At 38.2% G+C, this 25,306-nt stretch overlaps 1 protein-coding gene across 10 annotated transcripts in view; it reads right to left on the bottom strand.

Annotated features, from left to right (window-relative positions):
* WDR70 (WD repeat domain 70) overlaps window positions 1–25,306 on the bottom strand; it is a 382,962-nt gene that overhangs the window by 218,059 nt on the left and 139,597 nt on the right. For 7 of the 10 annotated variants that reach the window (XM_065546168.1, XM_045393640.2, XM_005556746.4 and 4 more), the window contains one exon: window positions 22,176–22,252. The exons of the other annotated variants lie outside the window; for them this stretch is intronic. In XM_065546168.1, coding sequence (XP_065402240.1) covers window positions 22,176–22,252 — 77 coding nt within the window. The remainder of the gene's footprint in view (window positions 1–22,175; window positions 22,253–25,306) is intronic. 10 annotated transcript variants of the gene reach the window in all.

Below are 25,306 nucleotides of genomic sequence, written 5' to 3'. Positions count from 1 at the left end.
TATATCATAACACTTCATCATTATCTGTATTCTCAATCTCTCTCTCTCTGTCTCTCTCTCTATATATATATGCACATACACACCACCACAAACACTTTATTTTTGCTATACCATTTAAAAGAAAGTTGCATATTTCATAATATTTCACAACTATTGATGAGCTGGTATCTTATAAGAACAAAAAACATTTTTCTTCATAACCAGGATTCTACATAACATGATTCAGTAATATTATATCAGTTTACAAATGATGCATAACCAACCATTCCCAAAATTCAATAGCTTAACATATATCATATATCATTGCTTACACGTCAACCAGCCAGCTAGGTAGTTCTGTCCTAGCTGGGTTAACTTATATGTCTGTGGTGAATTTTGCTAATCTAGGCTAAGCTCTCTGACAAGTTTGGGGGTTGGCTGGATATAAGATGGTCTAGGATGGCCTGAGCTGAAACAACTGACCTTTCTTCTACCAACTCTTTCACCCTCCAGGATAGCCAGGGCTAGATCAGACAGCAAATGTCACAGTTCCCAAGGGAGTATAAGCATGCAAGAACTCTTAAAATGCCTGTGTTCCAAAAGGACACACCATAACTTCTGCCACATTCTGTTGACAAGCTCAGATTTGTGGGGTGAAGAAATAGAGATGGCCCCGTAAACGGAGTAGTTGCTAAGTCACATTGCAAAAGGCATGGATATAAGCAAAGATGAAGAATTGTGGCCATATTTGCAATTAATTAGTCATATCACCTAATAATAAAAATTTCCCCAATGAAAATGTATCTTTATTCCTGTGTTCTGGTCTTTTCTTCCTTTCTTTCCTTCTTTTCTTGGGAGAAAAGAAGATGAGATGAAGGTTCACAAATTACAAGATATGTGTAATGCCTGCCATGATTCCTTAATCTAGAGCAGTTCCTTACACTCAGTTGCTCAAAAGAAACTAAAGTGGGCCAGGTCACACTGGCTCACGCCTATAATCCCAGCACTTTGAGAGGCCAAGGTGGGCGGATCACGAGGTCAGGAGTTTGAGGCCAGCCTGACCAACATGTGGTGAAACACCGTCTTTACTAAAAATGCAAAAAATTAGCCAGGTGTGGTGGCACACGCCTGTAATCCCAGCTACTCAGGAGGCTGAGGCAGGAGAATTGCTTGAACCCAGGAGGCAGAGGTTGTAGTGAGCCAAGATCAGGCCACTGCACTCCAGCCTGGGTGACAGAGCAGGACTCTGTCTCAAAAAAAAAAAAAAAAAAGAAGAAGAAAGAAAGAAAGAAGAAGAAAGAAGAAAAGAAGAAAGGAGGAGGAGGAGGAGGAGGAGGAGGAGGAGATGGAGATGGAGATGGAGACGGAGATGGAGACAGAGACGGAGACGAAGACGAAGACGAAGACGAAGAAGAAACTGAAGTGACTAGATTTTATGTCTCTAAATATTCATTTCACAGTATATAAAATAAATCCAATATGAAATTATATCTTTTACTTAGAGGTAAAATCATCTAATCATGGTTGACTATGTATTTTTTCATGCTCTAGATGGTATATCATTGAGGGCCTAAATTAGTATTTCTCTATATTCTTCAGTAAGTTCATCTCCTAATTCCCTACTTTTTCATAAAAAGAATTTATACCAATACACATATTTCAAACTTCCATGTGACACTTTCCCTAATTCTCCCAAGAAGTAATGTTAGCAACCCTTCCTCTATGCTCCCAGTATCTATGTGTTGCTATTGTCAGTGAAAGTTTTTAATACTGCATGTTCAGCCTAACTTTCCTCACCATTGCATCCTGGAGTAAAAGTTATACTCAATTTGATTTTTTTTTAAAGTATCTGGTTCTTACTTCTACCAACTATTGGGAATTCTAAACCTCAAAGACTTATTCAGTACTTGGGGGTCATTTTTCACAAATGCTTACAAATGGATCCTATGGCTATTTTGTGACATCTGCCAGTTCCTCCTCTTTTATTTCACCCTAGATCCACTTTCTCCATGCCCACCTTTTTAAAAAAAATTAGAATGGGCCTGCCACTGCCCCACTATTCTTCCATATTTCCTCTCTGACTATGGAAAAAAAACATAATTTTCCTGCTTTTTCCTCCTTGTTAACCTATTAAATGCACAGAAAAACATTTCACAATGAGTTACTATGGAAAATAGGATTAGATAAAAATAGCAAACATTGAGGAGGTAAAACTTCACAAAAGTACTTTTTTAAGTATTGGGAAGTTATTCAAAACTTTTTCTAAAATGCAAATAGTTGAAAGTTTTCTTCAAAGCTCCTCCCTGTCTCTGTCAAAAACACAATTCCCCACAGCTGAAAGTTTTACTGATTATTCATCAGTTAATAGGAAAAAAAAATCATTCATTAAGTCCTTTACTGGTTTACTTTTCCTTTCATTTCAAAAGTAATCAATTCTTCCATTAGGACTATACAAAGTGGAAGGCACAGTGAAAATGGGTTAAGTCACTCAGAGTGAAGGGACTATTCTGCCACAAAGAAGGTGGACAAACATAAGCACTTCAGTTTCCCTTTTTGAAAAGTGAGGCAATTAACTCTGTGGTAGTTAAGACTCTTGTCTAAAATTTCTATGTTTCTTACTTACACACAGAAGGTGTTTAATAATAATCTGCTGAATTAAGGATTGTATTACTACACCAATAGATGGGGAAAGCATGTGAAAGCTGAGTTTTATAAACCTTCATCAATATTTGGTCTCTAATAAATTATTAAGTAGATTTTTAAAAAAATATATCAAAACACGTAACAAGTAGATTCACAAAGAGTGAGAAAATCATGACAAAAGGCATCATGAAACACATTTCTACTCCAAGTTCTAGACAGCAGAAACTGTTTTTGAAAATGCAACTTAAAATTATGTAAAAGAATACATTTTAAAATTATGGGAAATAAGTCAATTCTAACTATTTTAGATGTTACAAAAGAATGACATTAGGCCAGTGGCAGAGGCTCATGCCACTGCCAGCACTTTGGGAGGCTGAGGCAGGTGGATCACAAGGTCAAGAGATCAAGACCACGCCGGCCAACGTGGTAAAACCCCATCTCTACTAAAAATACAAAAATTAGCTGGGCATGGTGGTGTGCGTCTGTAATCCCAGCTACTCAGGAGACTGAGGCAGAAGAATGGCTTGAACCTGGGAAGCGAAGACTGCAGTAAGTGGAGATTGTGCCACTGCACTCCAGTCTGGCAAACAGAGTGAGACTCCATCTCAAAAAAAAGAACAACGTTAGTAGAAAATGAATGATATATAACAGCAGGATAGGTCTAACTTTTAAGATTTGTGAGAAGGCAGATATTCTTAACTGTGGAAAGGCAAGGAAATTCACAGCTTTGCAGCCAAACATCAAGCATTCTTACAATCATTCAACAAATGTATTTGTTCTGGGTCCTGAGTGTTTAAAATATTTCACCGTGTTTTATCCCGAGGTTGTAGATTATAATCAACCGTCAGTTATTTGCCAATTATAAATCTCATCAATACTCCATGTAGGCTTAAATTTTAAATGGCAAAAGAAAATAAGAAGGATTCTAAATTCTGGTAACAACTTAACATAAAGCAGTCAAAAAAATAAAGAATTGTTGCTACCACTCACTGTTCATAATCAAACACTGAGTAGATCAAAAGTCACAAACTTTTTTCAACTGAAATCAACACCACCACCACAAAAATGTGTAGGTGAATCTGCCTTCCATTTCATGTGATCACTAAAAGACAGAATTTTGGGACCTTAGGGCAAACATAATCTGGTGAAAGGGGGTAATTCTAGATGCCTATTATTCCTGTGTTGTAATATTTATCCTTATTGGGGAAATAATGGACAAGGTTTAGTGATTTACTAATGTCTCTCAGCAATAGGCAGACTAGCCAAAGGCATACAAAGTAGAATGGTAAGATGTCTCAAACAAGGGACCCTGAACATTCCATTATTGGGCACATTTCTGTGCACAGGTTTGTAGATGTGTGCAAGTCTTAAGTTCCTCTAACACTTCCCCCTCTATATTAGTTTGCTAGGGCTGCCACAACAAAGTGTCACAGACTGGGTAGCTGAAACAACAGTAATTTATTGTCTCACAGTACTGGGGGCTAGAAGTCCAAGTTCAAGGTGTCAGCAGGTTTGATTTCTGAAGCCTTTTTCCTTGTTTTGCTGATAGATGGATACTTTCTCACTATGTCCTCACATGGTCTTTTTCTCTGTGGCTGTGCATCCCTGGTGTCTGTTTGTCTTCTTATAAGGATACCAGTCATATTGGATTAGGGCCCACATTCACAGCCTCACACTCTTTAAAGACCTTAACCCTAAATACAGCCAATTCAACCCATAACACCCTCTCCTCCCCGAAATGTTACGGCAACAGCTCATAAAAATCACAGTGTATAACAAGAATAGCAGTGGGAAAATTAGAGATGGCAGAAGTATCAAAAATCTTATTACATCAAAGATGTGAATATGACAATTAGCTGGATATGGAGGCGAAAGCAGTTGTAACAGATCTGAACCAACCTGGAAATATAAATTCCTGAGTAGGTAATAGAAAAACCCTTCAAATAATGAAAGCATCTGATTCACTCACCAGTACCAATGGGCTGAGCTCTGTGCTGAGTTGGAACTGGCTTAGTACAAATTCTACACTATGGACTCAGATTATACCAGCACCATTTATGTTCTCACTTGGTACACTATTACAATTCAAATTAGAAAATAGTTCCTCATCAGATCATAGAAATCCACAAGTAGAAATTACTTCCTTTGGATAAGTAAGCATTTTTTATCTTCATTATCATCTGGTTTTCATTAACATTTACTTCCAAATAAAATGCAGTACGTTCTATTAATACTTCATCATTAATTTTCATTCCGGTAAACTTAAGAAAACCAAAAAGACTGCCATCTTGCCCTCTTCCTCTTCATTTCATTCCTACACTGGCCTCATCTCAGGTTTATGTTTTATACTGAAAACTCCTGGAATTAAAAAGGTAAAGCACTAGCATCTCCGACTCACACTCAGAAAAGATGTTCACAGTTTAACTTACTATACATGAGGCCAGAACAAAACAATGAGTGCTAGCTTGGCCTTCACTGGAATAGTTTTTCACAAATGCCATCTGACTCCTCCCTCCAACTGTATCTAAACCAATTCACAGTATGTGCTGTTTACATGAATGTCTCGTACTGACCTAGTCAGAGCTCTCCATCCACTACAATACCAGCAACAGCCATAGCCTTGAAAACATTCATCATGTGTATAAAGCAGTAAGTGCATAACACTGCGATGACACAGGAGGTGTTGAGATGAATAAACTTCTATCCAGAGGCTATCTACACCATGGTCATAGTATTCAAAATACATAGCTTCCAGTTGCCCAAAATGAGAGGCAGGAGGAGAGGATAGAAAGAATGAGAAAAAGAAGAAGATATTACCATTATGAATACAACAGAGCCTGCTAAAATAGTCCTAATTTAAAACCTAAATAGCCGTCAATAAAGTCTTCCAAGGGAGTGAGGAGTTTATAAAATGTGCAGTTGATGTTTCTCTCTGTCAGGCTAACCAACAAGAAGAGAATAAGATAAAGCAATGAAAAGCAGAGTCACGCTCTGATATGTAAGATACTCTAAGAAATATAGAGCGAATTTTGCACAAAGGCCCTCACTGAACTAATTCCTGAATCAAAAGAGTATTTCTTAATCCAAAATGAACTTTATAGTATTAGACCTACAAATTCTGATGATGCCTGATCAGATGCTAGTTGTTCTTAACAATCCATGCAGTTTTCCAGTATGAAGGAAAGTAACAAATATACCATGGTTATTCTTATTTCTTTCTGAAAGCTATTTAGCATATTTTATAGTGTCATGTGATAAAATATTCATTTGACAATCACACTGAAGTATAATCAAAAGTATTAGCAATTTTACTTTGTTTATCCTGTTAATCCAGAGTTTGCTCAATAATAAAATTAAACCATTTAATAAAACCAATGATAAAATTAAAAGCTTTTTACCCTAATGTCTTAGGATTAAAAAAAAAAAAAAACCATGATTCTGGGTACTAACTGCCTATTTTAAACAATGGAAGCTTTTGATCTCCAAGGATAATATATGTACTCCTCCTAACCTTTTAGAGTAGATAGTGGCAATTATTTTTAAATATTACTAGCTCAATTCAAGTCATATTCTTTCTTGGACTGAGAAAGACCTGCAAGTACATTTTAATCAAACTACTATTCATCAGATTATATTTACAAGCCCACAGATCCCCTTCCTGTGCTCCTTTGCCTCTCCTTCCTACTTCCTATGTTTACATGTCCAGGTCTACTCACCTTTCCTTTATAGGAACACTCAACCCAGATGCAATACGAGTACACTTTCTTATATAATGGATATTTTCCCAAAATGTTTGTCATATACAGCATTTTCTTCCCAACTGCTTCTGCTTACTACTAAAATTTCTTCTAGATTTATTAAATATACCTTTTCCAAAAAATATCTGAGAAACTAAACTTAAAAACAAAGCAAACTTTGAAAAACAATTCTGTATTCCCCAGGTTTGGATTTTAATTCAAATTTTTAGATGACCTTGGAGGTTCCATGAGGTTATTTATGGCTGTGGTTATAAAATCCAACTTCTGGAGAAATGGGAAACTTGGACATGAGGGCCAGATAACAGAAAATGAAGGAAATATTCTTCATTTTAAGAGGCTAGTATCTCTGTTCCAAAATCCAATAAAAGTATTACAAAAAGAATTTTAAAGTCCTCTAGAGAGGAAAAAAAAATTTTTTTGTCAACATAAGATTGAAATCGTAAATAAAATACAAAATTCCTAAATAGAGCAGAATTTTGTTTTAAGTGAAAAACTGTGGTTTACTACAGGAATGTTAAGACTAGTTTAACATCAGAAAATATATTAATAAATTTCTGCACATTAACAGACCAAAAGAAATACAACAGCAAGATTACATCAAATATTAGGAAAAACCATTTGATGAAGTTCAACATCTATGATAAAATTAGAAATATAGGTTGAGTGCTCCTAATCCAAAAATCCAAAATCCTCCAAAATCTGTAACTTTCTGAGTGCTTTCTGAGGCATTATTTATTTCAGATTTTCAGTTTAGGGATACTCAACCAGTAATACAAATATTCCAAAATCTGAAAAAATCTGAAATCCAAACTATTTCTGGTTCCCAGCATTTCAGGTAACATTTATTCAACCCGTAGAATGAAATTTCTTTATTTTAATAATGTTATGTACCAAATCCAACAAACTTTAAGAAAAAAATATTTCAAAACAAAAGCCATATATTAGGATTGGAAGAGAAGTGACGAAACTGCTTTTTATTTGGTGACTATTTTCAATTTCATCTGCTCTCTTCAGCAAGAAGGAATATACATCTAGCTTACCTAAAAGAAATATCAGATTGCTAAGAAACCATGGGAACACAATAAAACCCAGTCCTACTTATACTGATGAGATCTTGGAGATGAATAAGATAATCCTCATCACAGTCAAACAATATGGTAGCACCATCACTGTGGTGCCCTACAAGAGAACTTCAAGGCAAAGGAAATTTGTCCTTCCAAAGGGGAGAATACTGCAACATGTTTCTATAAAGTAAGTTCTTGTATCCATTACTTATATAAAAGAGATCTGTAACTTCTGCTTTTATCTGTAACCCAATCATCATCACGTTTGTGACAACGACTCATAAAGTGTACAAACCACTCAGTGGGTTCACATTCTGGCTCATGTTATCCCAGTAACACTTAGAATCATGTGTCCTTGGGTAAAATATAATCAGTTTCTTCATTTAGAATATGTAGTAACATTACCGCCTACTGAAAGAAAACATAATATGGCCGGGCGCGGTGGCTCAAGCCTGTAATCCCAGCACTTTGGGAGGCCGAGACGGGCGGATCACGAGGTCAGGAGATCGAGACCATCCTGGCTGACACGGTGAAACCCCGTCTCTACTTTAAAAATACAAAAAACTAGCCGGGCGTGGTGGCGGGCGCCTGTAGTCCCAGCTACTCGGGAGGCTGAGGCAGGAGAATGGCGTGAACCCGGGAGGCGGAGCTTGCAGTGAGCTGAGATCTGGCCACTGCACTCCAGCCTGGGTGGCAGAGCGAGGCTCCATCTCAAAAAAAAAAAAAAAGAAAACATAATATAAAGTGCTTCAGACGTATAATGTGAATTACACAGTGCTGGCACATATTAAGTTTTCAATAAATGTTAACTGTTATGAGCTAGAATCCCAATGTTACCTCACTGGAAAATGTTAAAACCTGTAAAGAGACCATTTCGATTGACTTTGACTTTCCAATAATATTATGGTACTTCCAGAGAGGAGCAAGAGTCAATTTTTTAAATTTTAATTTAATTTTAAAAATACAGTACCGATTTAGTACTCTTCAATGGCTTGGCTTGTCATTACTTTAACATTTTAGCACTTTATATTTTAGCCCACAACACCTTATTTGAGTGGCCCTGTCCTCTTTTCCAAACTCATTTCCTATCACTCTCACTTTTCCTACCAATCTATGAAATGTCAACTACTTTTCTTTCCCTCAAACATGCCATATTGCAATTCACATTTCAAGGCCATTAAATATAATATCATTTTGTCCAGGAAAGTTATTTCCCTGTGGCTGCCTCCTTTGCATAATTTAAGTCTCAACTTAAAAAAAAAAAAAAAAAAAAAAAAAGGCCGGGCGCGGTGGCTCAAGCCTGTAATCCCAGCACTTTGGGAGGCCGAGATGGGCGGATCACGAGGTCAGGAGATCGAGACCATCCTGGCTAACCCGGTGAAACCCCGTCTCTACTAAAAAATACAAAAAACTAGCTGGGCGAGGTGGCGGGCACCTGTAGTCCCCGCTACTCGGGAGGCTGACGCAGGAGAATGGCGTGAACCCGGGAGGTGGAGCTTGCAGTGAGCCGAGATCGCGCCACCGCACTCCAGCCTGGGTGACAGAGTGAGACTCCCTCTCAAAAAAAAAAAAAAAAAGTCAATTCCTAGGAGGTTTTCTCTGACTCCTCTACATGCAGTAGACCCCTCTCTCCTATTCTTTATCCTTTTGCTTTAACTTTACTCTTAACACTTACTACTAGAGAAACAATCTTATTTATTACTAGCTGTACTTTATCTATCTCCCAGCACTCATCTACCCTAGAATATAAGCCCTATGAAGGCAGAAACTTAGATCACATAGTGAGCACACAGTATCTGCTGAGTGAAATAGGCAACTGGGCTGATATTCCACAGCTTAACTTATAACTAATTACTACCCTCTGAGTAGAGAAAAAAAAATCAATCAAACAGCAAACCATCTGAATTTATTACTGGTAGATTTCTCTAAATAATTGTAAAGAATATATATAATGGGAGTCTACAATTAAAGATCCCTGATCCTCACACAGAACTATGGCTGAAGAAAGCCTGACTTGTGGCCAGGCGCAATGGCTCATGCCTGTAATCCCAGCACTTTGGGAGGCTGAGGCGGGCAGATCACCTGAGGTCAGGAGTTCGAGAGCAGCCCAGACTCTACTAAAAATACAAAAATTAGCCAGGCATGGTGGTGGGCGCCTGTAATCCCAGCTACTCAGGAGGCTGAGGCAGGAGAATCGCTTCAACCCGGGAGGCGGAGGTTGCAGAGAGTCCAGACTGTGCCTCTGCACTCCAGCCTGGGTGACAGAGACAGACTTTGTCTCAAAAAAAAAAAAAAAAAAAAGCCTGATTTGTACAGTATGGGGGGTAAAAACTGATATGCATTTTCAAAGATACAATATACTACTAAGTCAATGATTTGGACAGGGAACTAAAGAATTATCTTTTAAAGGAATGAGGTAGTGCCGCAATAAACATATGTGTGCATGTGTCTTTATAGCAGCATGATTAATAATCCTTTGGGTATATACCCAGTAATGGGATGGCTGGGTCAAATGGTATTTCTAGTTCTAGATCCTTGAGGAATCGCCACACTGTTTTCCACAATGGTTGAACTAGTTTACAGTCCCACCAACAGTGTAAAAGTGTTCCTATTTCTCCACATCCTCTCCAGCACCTGCTGTTTCCTGACATTTTAATGATCGCTATTCTAACTGGTGTGAGATGGTATCTCATTGTGGTTTTGATTTGCATTTCTCTGATGGCAAGTGATGATGAGCATTTTTTCATGTGTCTGTTGGCTGCATAAATGTCTTCTTTTGAGAAGTATGTTTATTATGGCACTTTTCACAACAGCAAAGACTTGGAACCAACCCAAATGTCCATCAATGACAGACTGGATTAAGAAAATGTGGCACATATACACCATGGAATACTATGCAGCCATAAAAAAGGATGAGTTCATGTCCTTTGTAGGGACATGGATGCAGCTGGAAACCATCATTCTCAGGAAACTATCCCAAGTACAGAAAACCAAATACCACATGTTCTCACTCATAGGTGGGAATTGAATAATGAGAACACTTGGACACAGGAAGGGGAACATCACACACCAGGGTCTGTTGTGGGGTGGGAGGAGAAGGGAGGCATAGCATTAGGAGATATACCTAATGTAAATGATGAGTTAATGGGTGCAGCACACCAATATGGCACATGTATACATATGTAACAAACCTGCACATTGTGCGCATGTACCCTAGAACTTAAAGTATAATAATAATAAAAATTTTTAAAAAAACGGAATGGGATAAACTACATTTTATACCCAGTAAAAGATGTCACACCTGTGGAACTTTAAACTGTTGTTTAGAGGATTAATACAGTTAAATAGGTTTCCTTATACCCTATTCAAAACCTTTTAAAAATGGATCTTTAAGATGGCGAATAGGAGGCAGGACTAGCTTGCAGCTCCAGCTCAGAGAGGCAGAGCAGTGTGTAGAGACTCACATCATCAACAGTGTTCATGAACAGTACTGCGCAGAACTTCAGGCTGGTACTCGATGCGTCCACAAAGAGTCCTGTGATATGATTCATCTTCAGGTCCTGCAGCCCTGGATAGCAGCACCAAGAACTTCCACAGGAACATACCAGGAAAGCTGCAGACCAGAGAATCCACAGACCCTTTGAGGTAACTGGATCACCACTGCAGGCTCCCTGAGATGCCAAAAAACTGTGAGTCTGCCTGCTTTCTCAACAGGGAGGTTCGTGGTCTGGGGCAAGTTCTCAGCCCTGGTCACCAGCTGCCTGGAAATAGACTCGATGCAGTTGAGGGCGCATGGCAGGAATGAGACTGGCCCTTAGGACTGGGGGCTGAGTGGGAGTGGAAAGAAGTCTGTGATTGCAAGCTTACGCCCACTTCCCTGGTGACCTGTATAACTCAACAGAGGCAGCCATAATCTCCCTGGGAATATAACTCCATTGGACTAGGAACTACAACCCCATCCCCCACAGCAGCCACAGCAAGCCCCATGCCCAAGGAGAGGCTGAGCACAGACACACCTATCCCTTCCCCCACCTGCTGGTCATTCTCTACTTGCCCAGGAAACCAAAGACAAAGGTCATAATCTGTTGAAAGCTCTATGGCCCTGCCCACTGCCCGAAAAACCTGTACTTGACCAGGTATCCCTACAATAAGGTGGCGGCGGCGGCGGCGGCGGTGGTGGTGGTGGTGGTGGTTGTGGTTGTCACTCTTGTTGTTTTAAGTAGAGGCAGGGATTCACCATGTTGGTCAGGCTAGTGTTGAACTCCTGACCTCAAGTGATATGCCCATCTCAGAGTCCCAAAGTGCTGGGATTACAAGAATAAGCCACTGTGCCCAGCCCTAGGGCAAGTCCACATCCTCTCTATAGGACCACAGCTGATGAACTCTTGAAAGCAACCTCCTGGCTGGAAGCCAACCAACACAAAATCAGTACACTAAACAAAAACACAACCAACGATGCTCACAGAGTCCACTTCACTCCCCTGCTACCTCTACCGGTTCAGGTGCAGATATCCAGGGCTGCAAGACCTGAAGATGAATCACATCACAGGACTCTTTGCGGACACACCCCAGTACCAGCCTGAGGCTCAGTAGCTCCACTGGACGGCTAGACTCAGAAGAACAAAACAGTCACTTCAGTTCAGCTCTCAGGGAGCCTCATTCCTAGGGGAAGGGGGAGAACAACACATCAAGGGCACAACCCATGGGACACAAGAATCTGAACAGCCACCCTCGAATCCCAGATCTTCCCTCTGACATAATTTACCCAAATTCGGAACCAGAAAAACAATTCTGGTAATATGACAAAACAAGGGTCTTTAACACCCCCAAAAGATCATACCAGCTCACCAGCAACAGATCTAAATGAAAATGAAATCTCTGAATTGCCAGAAAAAGAATTTAGAAGGTCGATTATTAAGCGAATCACGGAATCACCAGAGAAAGGTGAATTTCAACTTAAAGAAATCAAAAACATGATACAGGATAGGAAAGGAAAATTCTTCAGTGAAATAGATAGCATAAGCAAAAACCAATCACAACTTCTAGAAGTCAAGGATACACTTAGAGAAATGCAAAATGCAGCCGGGCGCAGTGGCTCAAGCCTGTAATCCCAGCACTTTGGGAGGCCAAGACGGGCGGATCACGAGGTCAGGAGATCAAGACCATCCTGGCTAACATGGTGAAATCCTGTCTCTACTAAAAAAATACAGAAAACTAGCCAGGCGAGGTGGTGGGCGCCTGTAGTCCCAGCTACTCGGGAGCCTGAGGCAGGAGAATGGCCTAAACTCGGGAGGTGGAGCTTGCAGTGAGCTGAGATTCGGCCACTGCACTCCAGCCTGGGCGACAGAGCAAGACTCCATCTCAAAAAAAGAAAAAAAAAAAAAGAAATGCAAAATGCACTGGAAAGTTTCAGCAACAGAATTGAACAAGCAGAAGAAAGAACTTCAGAGCTCGAAGACAAGGCTTTTGAATTAACCCAGTTTGTCAAGGACAAAGGAGAAAGAATTTTTTAAAATGAACAGAGCCCCAAGAAGTCTGGGATTATGTTAACAAACCTAAAAATAATTGGTGTTCCTAAGGAAGAAGAGAAAACTAAAACTCTGGAAAACATATTTGAGGCAATAATTAAGGAGAACTTCCCTGGCCTTGCTAGAGATCTAGATATCCAAAAACAAGAAGCTCAAAGAACACCTGGGAAATTCATCACAAAAAGATCATTACCTAGGCACACAGTCATCAGGTTATCAAAAGTCAAGACAATAAAAAGAATATTCAGAGTTGTGAGGCAAAAGCACCACGTAGCCTATAAAGGAAAACCTATTGGATTAAGAGCAGATTTCTCAGCAGAAATCCCTCAAGCTTGGAGAAACTAGGGTCCTATTTTTAGCCTCCTCAAACAAAACAATTTTCAGCTAAGAATTTTGTATCCAGTGAAACTAAGCTTCATAAATGAAGGAAAGGTACAATCTTTTCTATATAAAAAAAATGCTGAGAGAATTTGCCACTCTCAGGCCAACACTGTAAGAACTGCTAAAAGGAGCTCTAAATCTTGACACAAATCCTCAGAACACACCAAAATAGAGCCTCCTTAAAGCATAAATCTCACAGGACCTGTATAACAAATAGCACAATGGAAAAAAAAAAAAAAAAGGTATTCATGCAACAAACAGCATGATGAATAGAACAGTACCTCACATCTCAATAATAACATTGAATGTAAATGGCCTAACTGCTCCACTTAAACGTACAGAATGGCAGAATGGATAAGAATTCAACAACCAAGTCTTTGCTATTGTGAATAGTGCCGCAATAAACATACGTGTGCATGTGTCTTTATAGCTTGGAATCAACCCAAATGTCCATCAGTGACAGATTGGATTAAGAAAATGTGGCACATATACACCATGGAATACTATGCAGCCATCAAAAAGGATGAGTTTGTGTCCTTTGTAGGGACATGGATGCAGCTGGAAACCATCATTCTTAGCAAACTATCACAAGAACAGAAAACCAAACACCGCATGTTCTCACTCATAGGTGGGAACTGAACAATGAGATCACTCGGACTCAGGAAGGGGAACATCACACACCGGGGCCTATCATGGGGAGGGGGGAGGGGGGAGGGGGGAGGGATTGCATTGGGAGTTATACCTGATGTAAATGACGAGTTGATGGGTGCAGCACAGCAACAAGGCACAAGTATACATATGTAACAAACCTGCACGTTATGCACATGTACCCTACAACTTAAAGTATAATAATAATAAATAAATTAAAAAAAAAAAAAAAAAAAAGAAAAAAAAAGAATTCAACAACCAAGTTTCTGCTGTCTTCAGGAGACTCACCTAACACGTAAGGACTCAACATAAATTTAAGGTAAAGGGGTAAAAAGGCATTCCATGGAAATGGATGCCAAAAGCAAGCAAGAGTAACTATTCTTATATCAGACCAAAAAAAAAAAAAAAAAAACTTTAAAGCAACAGCAGCTTAAAAAGACAAAGAAGGACATTATATAATGATAAAAAGACTAATCCAACAGGGAAAAATCACAATTCTAAATATACATATACGTCTAACACTGGAGCTCCCAAATTTATAAAACAATTCTACTAGGCCTAAGAAATGAGATAGATGGCAACACAATAATAGTGGGGGACTTCAATACTCCACTGACAGCACTAGTCATCAAGGCAGAAAGGCAACAAAGAAATAATGAACTTAAACTATACAAGAAATGGATTTAGATATTTACAGAACATTCTACCCAACAAATGCAGAATATATTCTATTCGTCAGTACATGGAACATTCTCCAAGACAGACCATATGATATGCCACAAAACAAGTCTCAACAAATTTAAGAAAATCGAAATTATATCTAGTACTCTCTCAGACCACAGTGGAATAAAATTGGGAATCAATTCCAAAAGGAACCTGAAAACCATGCAAATACATGAAAATGAATAACCTACTCCTGAATGATCCCTGGGTCAACAACGAAATCAAGATGAAAATTCAAAATTTCTTTGAACTGAACAATGGTGACACAACCTATCAAAACCTCTGGGATACAGCAAAAGCAGTGCTAAGAGGAAAGTTCATAGCATTAAATGCCTACATGAAAAAGTCTGAAAGAGTACAAACAGACAATCTCAGGTCATGCCTCATGGAATTAGAGAAATAAGAACAATTCAAACCCAGCAGAAGAAATAACGAAGATCAGAGCATAACTCAATGAAACTGAAATTAAAAAAAAAATACAAAAGATAAATGAAACAAAAAGCTAGTTTTTTGAAAAGATAAATAAAATTGACAGACCATTAGCAAGATTAACAAGGAAGAGAGAAAATTCAAATAAGCACAATTAGAAATAAAACGGGAGATATTACTACTGATACCACAAAAATACAAAAGATTATTCAAGGTTACTATGAACATCTTTATGCACATGAACTAGAAAACCTAGAGGAGATGGATAAATTCCTTGAAATATACAAAGCTCCCAGATTAAAGATAAAAAAATTCTGAATGGACCAATAATAAGCAGCAAGACTGAGGTGCTAATAAAAAAAAAAATGCCAATGGAAAAAAGTCTAGGACAGAAGAATTCACAGCTAAATTCTATCAGACATTCAAAGAACTGGTACCAATACCATTGACACTGTTCTACAGGTTAGAGAAAGAGGGAATCTTCCCTAAATCGTTCTATGAAGCCAGTATCACCCTAATACCCAAAACAGGGAAGGACATAACAAAAAAAGAAAACTACAGACCAATATCCCTGAGATGCAAAAATCCTAAACAAAATACTAGTGAACTGAACTCAACAGCATATCAAAAAGATAATCCACCATGATCAAGTGGGTTTCATACCAGGGATGGTTTAACATCCGCAAGTCAATAAATGTGATACATCACATAAACAGAATTAAAAATAAAAATCACATGATCGTCTGAAGAGATGCAGAAAAAGCATTTGACAAAACACAGCACCCTTTTATGATTAAAACCCTCAGAAAAACTGGCATAGAAGGGACATACATTAACATAAAAAAAGCCATCTATGACAATCCCACAGCTAACATTATAATTAATGGGGAAAAGTTGAAAGCATTCCTCCAAGAATTGAAACAAGACAAGGATTCCCACTTTCCCCACTTCTATTCAACATAGTACTGGAAGTCCTAACCAGAGCAATCAGACAAGAGAAAGAAATCAAGGGCATCCAAATTCGTAAAGAGGAAGTCAAACTGTCACTGTTTGCTGATGATATCATCATATACCTAGAAAACCCTAAAGACTCATCCAAAAAGCTCCTAGAACTGGTAAATGAATTCGGCGAAGTTTCAGGATACAAAATTAATGTACACACATCAGTAGCTCTGCTATACACCAATAGCAACCACACTCAGAATCAAATCAAGAACTCAACCACTTGCACAATAGCTGCCAAAAAAATAAAATAAAATAAAATACTTAGGGATTTACCTAACCAAGGACATGAAAGACCTCTACAAGGAAAATTACAAAACACTACTGAAAAAAATCTCAGATGACACAAATTGAAACACATTCCAGGCTCACGGATGCGTAGAATCAATATTGTACAAATGACCATACTGCCAAAAGCAATCTATAAATTCAACTCAATTCTTATCAAAAGACCACCTCATTCTTCACAGAACCAGAAAAAACAACCCTAAAATTCATAAGGAACCAAAAAAGAGCCCACATAGCCAAAGCAAGACTAAGCAAAAAGAATAAATCTGGAGGCGTCACATTATCTGACTTCAAAGTATACTATAAGACCATAGTCACCAAAACAGTGTGGTACTGGTATAAAAATTGGCACACAGATCGTGGAACAGAATACAGAACCCAGAAATAAAATCAAATACTTACAGCCAACTGATCTTTGACAAAGCAAACAAAAACATAAGTGGGGAAAAGACACCCTATTCAATAAATGGTGCTGGGATAATTGGCAAGCCACATGTGGAAGAATGAAACTGGACCCTCGTCTCACATCTTACACAAAAATCAACTCAAAATGGATCAAATACTTAAATCTAAGACCTGAAACCGTAAAGAGTCTAGAACATAAAAAAAAAAAAAAAAAAAAAAACCCTTCTAGACACTGGCTTAGGCAAAGACTTCATGACCAAGAACCCAAAAGCAAATGCAACAGAAACGAAGATAAATAATTGGGACTTAATTAAACTTAAAAACCTTCTGCACAGCAAAAGAAATAATCAGCAAAGTTAACAGACAACCCACAGAGTGGGAGAAAATCTTTATCATCTAGGCATCCGACAAAGGACTAATATCTAGAATCTACAAGGAAGTCAAATACATCAGCAAGAAAAAAAAAAATCCATCAAAAAGTAGACTAAGAACATTAATAGACAATTCTTTTTTTTTTTTTTTTTTTTTTTTTTTTTTTTTTTTTTGAGACAGAGTCTTGCTCTGTCACCTAGGCTGGAGTGCAGTGGCATCATCTTGGCTCACTGCAACCTCCGCCTCCTAGGTTCAAGCGATTCTCCTACCTCAGCCTCACAGGTAGTTGGGACTATAGGCACGTGCCACCATGCCTGGCTAGTTTTTTGTATTTTTTGTAGAGACAGCATTTCACCGTGTTAGGTAGGATGGTCTCAATCTCGTGACCTCACGATCTGCCCGTCTCAGCCTCCCAAAATGCTGGGATTACAGCCGTGAGCCAACACGCCTGGCCAGAATAGACAATTCTTAAAAGAAGATACACAAATGGCCAAAAAGCATATGGAAAAATGCTCAACATCACTAATGATCAGGGAAATGCAAATCAAAACCACAATGCGATACCACCTCACTCCTGCAATAACGGCCATAATAAAAAAAATCAAAAAATAATAGATGTTGGCAGGGATGCAGTGAAAATGCAATGCTTACAATCTTCACACTGCTGGTGAGAATGTAAACTAGCACAACCAAAGTGTGAAGATTACTTAAAGAACTAAAAGTAGATCTACCGTTTGATCCAGCAATCCCACTGCTAGGTGTCTACCCGGAGGAAAAGAAGTCATTATACAAAAAAGACACTTGAACACGCATGTTTATAGGGTCACAATTTGCAATTGCAAAAACATGGAGCCAGCCCAAATGCCCATCAATCAATGAGTGGATAAAGAACATGTGGTGGGGTGTGTGTGTGTATAGGTATATATATGTGTGTGTGTATATGTGTGTATATATACCTATACACACACATATATACACACACACACACATACATACACCATGGAATACTACTCAGCCTCAAAAAGGAACAAAATAATTGCATTCGTAGCAACCTGGATGGAATTGCAGACTATTATTCTAAGTGAAGTAACTCAGGAATGGAAAACCAAACATTATATGTTCTCACTCACATGTGGGAGCTAAGCAACGAGAACATAAAGGCATAAGAATGACACACTGGACTTTGAGGACTTGGGGGAAAGGGTAGCGAGTAGCGAGAAGACTACCCATTGAGTATACTGTAAACTGGTCAGATGATGGGTGCACCAAAATCCTAGAAATAATCACTGAAGAACTTATTCATGTAACCAAATACTACCTGTTCCCCAAAAACTTACTGAAATTAAAAATTTTAAAAACTTATTTTTAAGTTTGTTGCGTATCACTGGTCTTGAAATATAAGATTCAAAGCTTCTCAAATTATTTGACCACAGAATGCCTTTTGTCAGACTTCTGATTTACACAGCCTGGAAATCAATTTGGGAAAGGCTACTATAGTGCTCATAAAAGTTAAAACATTATCAACTATGAGAGCCCACCATTCATACTGATCCATTAATAGTTTTGAGAACAATGTTTTTTTCCCAACTGCTCTATTCAACTTAAGTTTTAACCAGAATAGCCCGAGTCCTCTGTGGTCCTGTAGTGTATTTGTTTTCTTCTAACATTAATATCAATTATTCATTTTCTTATCTTAAGACACTATATAAAGTCTCTGCTGCATAAGTCTCTAAGTAGTTGTGGGCATCGCTGTCTTGTTTCCTATTTAAATGCAAGTAGCTTCAGTACTTCAATATTTAATACAATATTTACTTTAAATTTTAGTCACTAATTTTTATCAGATTTGGGTGATTTCTTCCTATCTGCATTTTACTTAGAACTTTTACCGGGAAAGACTAAATTTTATCAAATGTCCACTTTTATCAGATTTAGGTAATTTCTTCCTATCTGCATTTTACTTAGAACTTTTACTGGGAAAGACTAAATTTTATCAAATGAATCACATGATTTTCACCTTTCATTTGTTCAGTAATGAAGTACACTGAAATATCCTGGTGGTAAAATATCCTTATATCCTAGAATAAACCTTACCTAGTCATGCTATATTATTAATTTAGATTGCTGATGAAGTTCATTCCCTAATGCTGAAATAAGAAACGTAACTTTAAACAAACATACCTTAACTATTTGGAAAGGTAATTATGCAGGTAAAAAGACTAAGGTAGGAAAAGAAATTAACACTACATAATCTGATTTACCAGAAATTTTAATCAAATGTATTTATTTTATTTTAGTCACATTCTTATTTGTATAGATTGACAAATTTCCATTTCTTTTAGATCAAGTTAATTTTTTTAATTCCTCTATGAAAGTGAAATTATGTCATCTGTCTTCCAAAGATATATTTCAGAAAACATAAAGAATATGAACAGCAACTGTGAATATTAAGGCAAATTTAAGTATCAGAAAGTTGAAAGATGAACAACAAAACCTAAAAATAAAAAAGTTCTTATTTAATTAATGATTTACCTAAATAATACCACTTATATTTTTTTAACTTACAAGATTTTTTATTGCAATTTTCTCTGTAATCATACAACGTGCATTCTTGTGAACTACTTTTAATACAATAATGAATCATACAATGTAACAATACAGGGAAAAGTTGCTCAAATATTCCCTATAATATTCTTGAGTCATGGATAAGCAGATATAAATGCAAAAGAATCTTAACCATTTAATCACTGGCAAGGATGTTGAGAAAAAGGGAACCCTCATACACTGTTGGTGAAAATGTGAATTAGTAAAACCATTATGAACAGTTTGGAGTTTCCTCAAAAACCTAAAAACAGAGCTACCATATGACTTAGCGAACCCACTGCAGGGTACATATCCAAAACAAAGGAAATCAGTACATCAAAACGATATGTGTGCTCCTATGTTGGTTGCAGCACTGTTTGCAATAGCCAAAATTCGGAAGCAAACTAAGCGTCCATCAACAGATGAACGGATAAAGAAAATGTGGTACATACATGCAGTGGAGTACTATTCAGCCATGAAAAAAGAATGAGATCCAGTAACTTACAACAACATTAATGGAGCTGGAGATCATTACGTTAAATGAAATAAGCCAGACATGCAGACAACCATTGCATGTTCTCACTTATTTGTGAGATCCAAAAATCAAAACAATGGAACTCATGAACACAGAGAGAAGAAGGATGGTTACCAGAGGCTGGAGAGGGTAGCAAGGTATGGGAATGAGGTAAGGATGGTTAATGGGTAAAAAAAAAAAAAAAAAAGAAAGAAAGAAAATATATACACACACATATATATATATATATCATGAATATGGCCTAATATTTGATAGCACAACAGAGTGACTATAGTCAACAATAATATAACTGTACATTTTAAAATAACTAAAAGAGGCCAGGCACAGTGGCTCATGTCTGTAATCCCAGCACTTTGGGAGGCGAAAGTGGGTGGATCACCTGAGTTCAGGAGTTCGTGACCAGCCTGCACAACATGGTAAAACCCCATCTCTAGTAAAAATATAAAAATTAGCTGGGCATGGTGGCAAGCACCTGTAATCCCAGCTACTTAGGAAGCTAAGGCAGGAGAATCACTTGAACCCAGGAGGTGGAGGTTGCAGTGAGCCAAGATCGTGCACTCTAGCCAGGGCGACAAGAGTGAAACTCCGTCTCAAAAAAATAACATAACATAACATAACATAACATAACATAACATAACATAACATAACAAAATAACTAAAAGAGTTTAATTGGATTGTTCGTAACACAAAGGATAAATGCTTGAGAAGACAGATACCCATTTTACATGATGTGATTATTATGCATTGCATGGCTGTATCAAAATATCTCACATACCCCATAAATACATATACCTACTGTGTACTCACAAAAATTAAAATAAAAAAATTTTAGGGTCTGGTGTCGTAGCTCATGCCTATAATCCCAGCACTTTGGGAGGCCGAGGCAGGCAGATCACCTGAGGTCAGGAGTTTGAGACCAGCCTGGCCAACATGGTGAATCCCCATCTCTACTAAAAATACAGAATTAGCCTGGTGTGGTGGCACACGCCTGTAATTCCAGCTACTTGGGAGGCTGAGGTAGAAGAATCATTTGAACCTAGGAGATGGAGGTTACAGTGAGCTGAGATCACGCCATTGCACTCCAGCCTAAGCAACAAGAACAAAACTCCATCTCAAAAAAAAAATAATATTTAATAACCGAGAAAATTTCATTAATTTGCTTCAATGTGATGCTGGTATTATGAACTGAAATTACACCAAATTTAATCAATTTCCTTGATTATTCCTTTCAAAATCAATCTGAGCCAATAAGCTTATGTTAGCTATTAGACTCAGATGGAAATAAGTCTTTATTATAAAAATAGTCACAACTTCAAAGCCCTTTGAGTCCACTTAATAGCATCAATCTGATCCAATCTTAAAAAACTCTACAGGAATTTATACCACTCTCGCTTTCACAGTGTCCATTTTTGTTTAATCAACTACTACACTATCAGATAAAATCAAAGTAAAGAACAAGAATATACAGGCTGGGCACAGTGGGCAGGCGGATCATTTGAGGTCAGGAGTTCGAGACCAATCTGACCAATATGGTGAAACACCATCTCTACTAAAACACAAAAATTAGCCAGGTGTGGCGGTGGGCACCTGTAATCCCAGCTACTTGAGAGACTGAGGCAGGAGAATCACTTGAACCCAGGAGGTGGAGGTTGCAGTGAGCCAAGACTGTACCACTGCACTCCAGCCTGGGCAACAGAGCAAGACTCCCTCTAAAAAAAAGAATATATAAAGTCAGAATTCCTAATATTCCACTTACTACTTTACCGCCAAGATTGTAACAATACAAATGTTAAATATCTAAAGATATGAATGTATTAGATGAATTATCAACAATACTCACGCATCATTTGAGCAAGTCATAAACTCTCCCTTTATTTTGGGATGCCATGAGCCAGTATGAAGCATTGCTGTATGACCCTTAAAAATAAAGACAAAGGGGAAAAAAAAGATGTTTTAAAAAGGTAAAAAATAAACTGACTAGAAACTGACATGTCATTTTTAAATGTAAAAATTTTTAGTTCCCCCAAAAGTGTACCATTTTAATTATAAACCTATATTATTTTATCCCAATTTTCTCTCATAACATGCTTTGTTTATTTTGCTTTAGCTCTTTGTGTACCACCCCGTGCCCACCTCAGGAATTAACTCAGTGCTTGTATGTAACAGGTGCTTAATAAGGTGGGAAATGGAGAGGAAAATGACATCCTTTCTTTAGGGGGAGAAAAAAAAGAAAGGTAAAGCCATAATAAGAAAGACAGGTCTTAACCTCAGGAATTAACTCAGTGCTTGTATGTAACAGGTGCTTAATAAGGTGGGAAATGGAGAGGAAAATGACATCCTTTCTTTAGGGGGAGAAAAAAAAGAAAGGTAAAGCCATAATAAGAAAGACAGGTCTTCTTCAAAGATCATAACTCCTTTCTTCAGTGGAAGACAATCAAGAATAGAAAGTATTTACAAATAAGCAAGGTGAAGGCAAGAAATTGGGAGGGAAATCCGTATTTCCTAAAAATGTGTCAACAACCTTGATTCTACAATGCCTCTGTAAAAATATGTATGTGAGAAAAGGAAGAGTATATTTTAAGTGATTGGGGAAAATTAGCCCCACTAAGTATAGAGAATATAAAAATACTATAATTAAAACAATGTGATGCTGGTATATATAAACTGACATATACACCCAATCAACTAGAGTACATAGCAAACATAAACACACACATACACACAAATGCCTAATTCCCTCTTAGGCAGCAAACTCAGCTAGAGTGGTCTCATACAGCAAGACAGATTTACGTGGGACAGAAAAGAGCCTGGTCCTTTTTAGTATAATAACTGCAGTATCTCTTACTCTGACACAGCTCAAAATAAAACTATGATTAAAGAAGTAAAATGGACACATTTAAATGACTTACAAGAAAAATAACAGTAACTCTCTGGAAAGATACATGGGCCTGGAGATCATCTTCAGCCAAAGTTGTCTACAATGCCTCAAACAGTATCTGGCCAAGGCCTGCCATTCTGTTCATGTTTACAGAATACAAATGAGGGGAGGTGGAGACTCTTAGCCATGTTAGAGGCATGAATTGAACCAATACCTGGAAGGACGAGATGGCAAGTCTGAGATCTCATTTTCCACCCCTGAACTCAACGCTTGCACATCCAACTATCTACTTGACATTTCTATCTGTATATCATAGGCATCTGGAACACAATAGGTACAAGGGAAAATCTTGATTCTTTCTGCTCACTTTATTTTCTATCAGTTTCTTTCCTAGTAGCTCAAGCTAAAAACGTGGAAGTTGTTCTTAAATATTCCCATAACCATAGCCCTAAAACCTTCTATCTACACAGATTCAATTCACCAGCTATTCCTGTCAATTCTATCCAAAATACATTCTATTTCTATTCACTTTCTAAAACCTATTCACTTTTCTCTTTTTCATCACTATCACTTATTCTCTCACAACATTCTCTCATGCTTCTACATCAGTTAATATGTACTGTAACAGGTTTGTTATTAATCTCTCTGCTTTTTCCTTTTTTTTTTTTTTTTTTTGTTTTCTTGAGACAGGGTCTCACTCTGTCACCCAGGCTGGGGTGCAGTGGTGTTTGCACAGCTTACTGTAGCCTTGGCCTCCTGGGCTGAAGTGATCCTCCTGTCTCAGCCTCCCAAGTGACTGGGATTACAGCAATGAGCCAAAATTCATGCCTGGCTAATTTTTGCATTTTTTGTAGAGAGGGGGTCTCACCATGTTGCCCAGGCTGGTTTTGAACTCCTGGGATCAAGTGATCCGCTCACCTCGCCTTCCAAAGTGCTGGGATTATAGGAGTGAGCCACTGCGCTCACCTCTGCTTTCATTTTACCTCATGTGCTCTACATAGCAATCAGCATAATCCTTTAAAAATATAGTTCTAATGCAGGAACAGAACACCAAACACTGCATGTTCTCACTTTTAAGTGGGAGCTGAACAATGAGAAGATGAGAACACATGGACACATTGTCAGAGGAACAACATGAACTGGGGCCTCTCGGGGGCGCAGGGTGGAGGGAGGGAGAATATCAGGAAGAACAGCTAATGGATGCTGGGGTTAATACCTAGGTGACGGGTTGATCTGTGCAGCAAATCACCATGGCACACATTTACCTATATAACAAACCTGCATATCCTGCACATGTACGCTAGAACTTAAAATAAAAGTTAATGGAAATAAAATACATATATATATGTGTGTGTGCGTGTGTGTGTGTGTGTATATATATAGTTCTAAATATGCCATAATGTCGGCAGTGGCTCATAACTATAATCCCAGCACTCTGGGAGGCTGAGGCAGAACAATCACTTAAGGTCCGCAGTTTGAGATCAGCCTGGGCAACAGAGTGAGATCCTGTCTCAACAAAAAATAAAAATAAAAACTTAGCTGAGTGTAGGGTAGACATCTATAGTTCCAGTTATTAGGGGACTAAAGTGGGAGGATCACTCGAACCCAGGAGTTGGAGGTTACAGTGAGCTATAACTGCACCAGTGCACTCCAGCCTAGGTGACAGGGTCAGACACCATCTCAAAATAAATAAACTGATCAATTTAAATAAATTAAAATGCCACTTCACTGCATATAACCTTTTGCTGGCTTTATAACCTTTTATGCAGTGTGATGGTTAATACTGAGTGTCAACTTGATTGGATTGAAGGATACAAAGTATTGATCCTCAGTGTGTCTGTGGGGGTGTTGCCAACAGAGATTAACATTTGGGTCAGTGGGCTGGGAAAGGCAGACCCACCCTTAATCTGGGTGGGCACAATCTAATCAGCTGCCAGTTCGGTTAGAATATAAGCAGGCAGAAAAATGTGACATGAGAGACTGGCCTAGCCTCCCAGCCTACATCTTTCTCCCATGCTGGATGCTTCCTGCCCCCGAACATCAGACTCCAAGTTCTTCAGCTTTGGCACACAGACTAGCTTCCTTGCTCCTCA

Source organism: Macaca fascicularis, chromosome 6, assembly GCF_037993035.2.
Source record: "Macaca fascicularis isolate 582-1 chromosome 6, T2T-MFA8v1.1".
In the NCBI taxonomy this organism is placed as follows: Eukaryota; Metazoa; Chordata; class Mammalia; order Primates; family Cercopithecidae; genus Macaca; species Macaca fascicularis.
The sequence above is the reverse complement of the archived record's forward strand: the minus strand, read 5'-3'. Positions and strand labels throughout refer to the sequence as shown.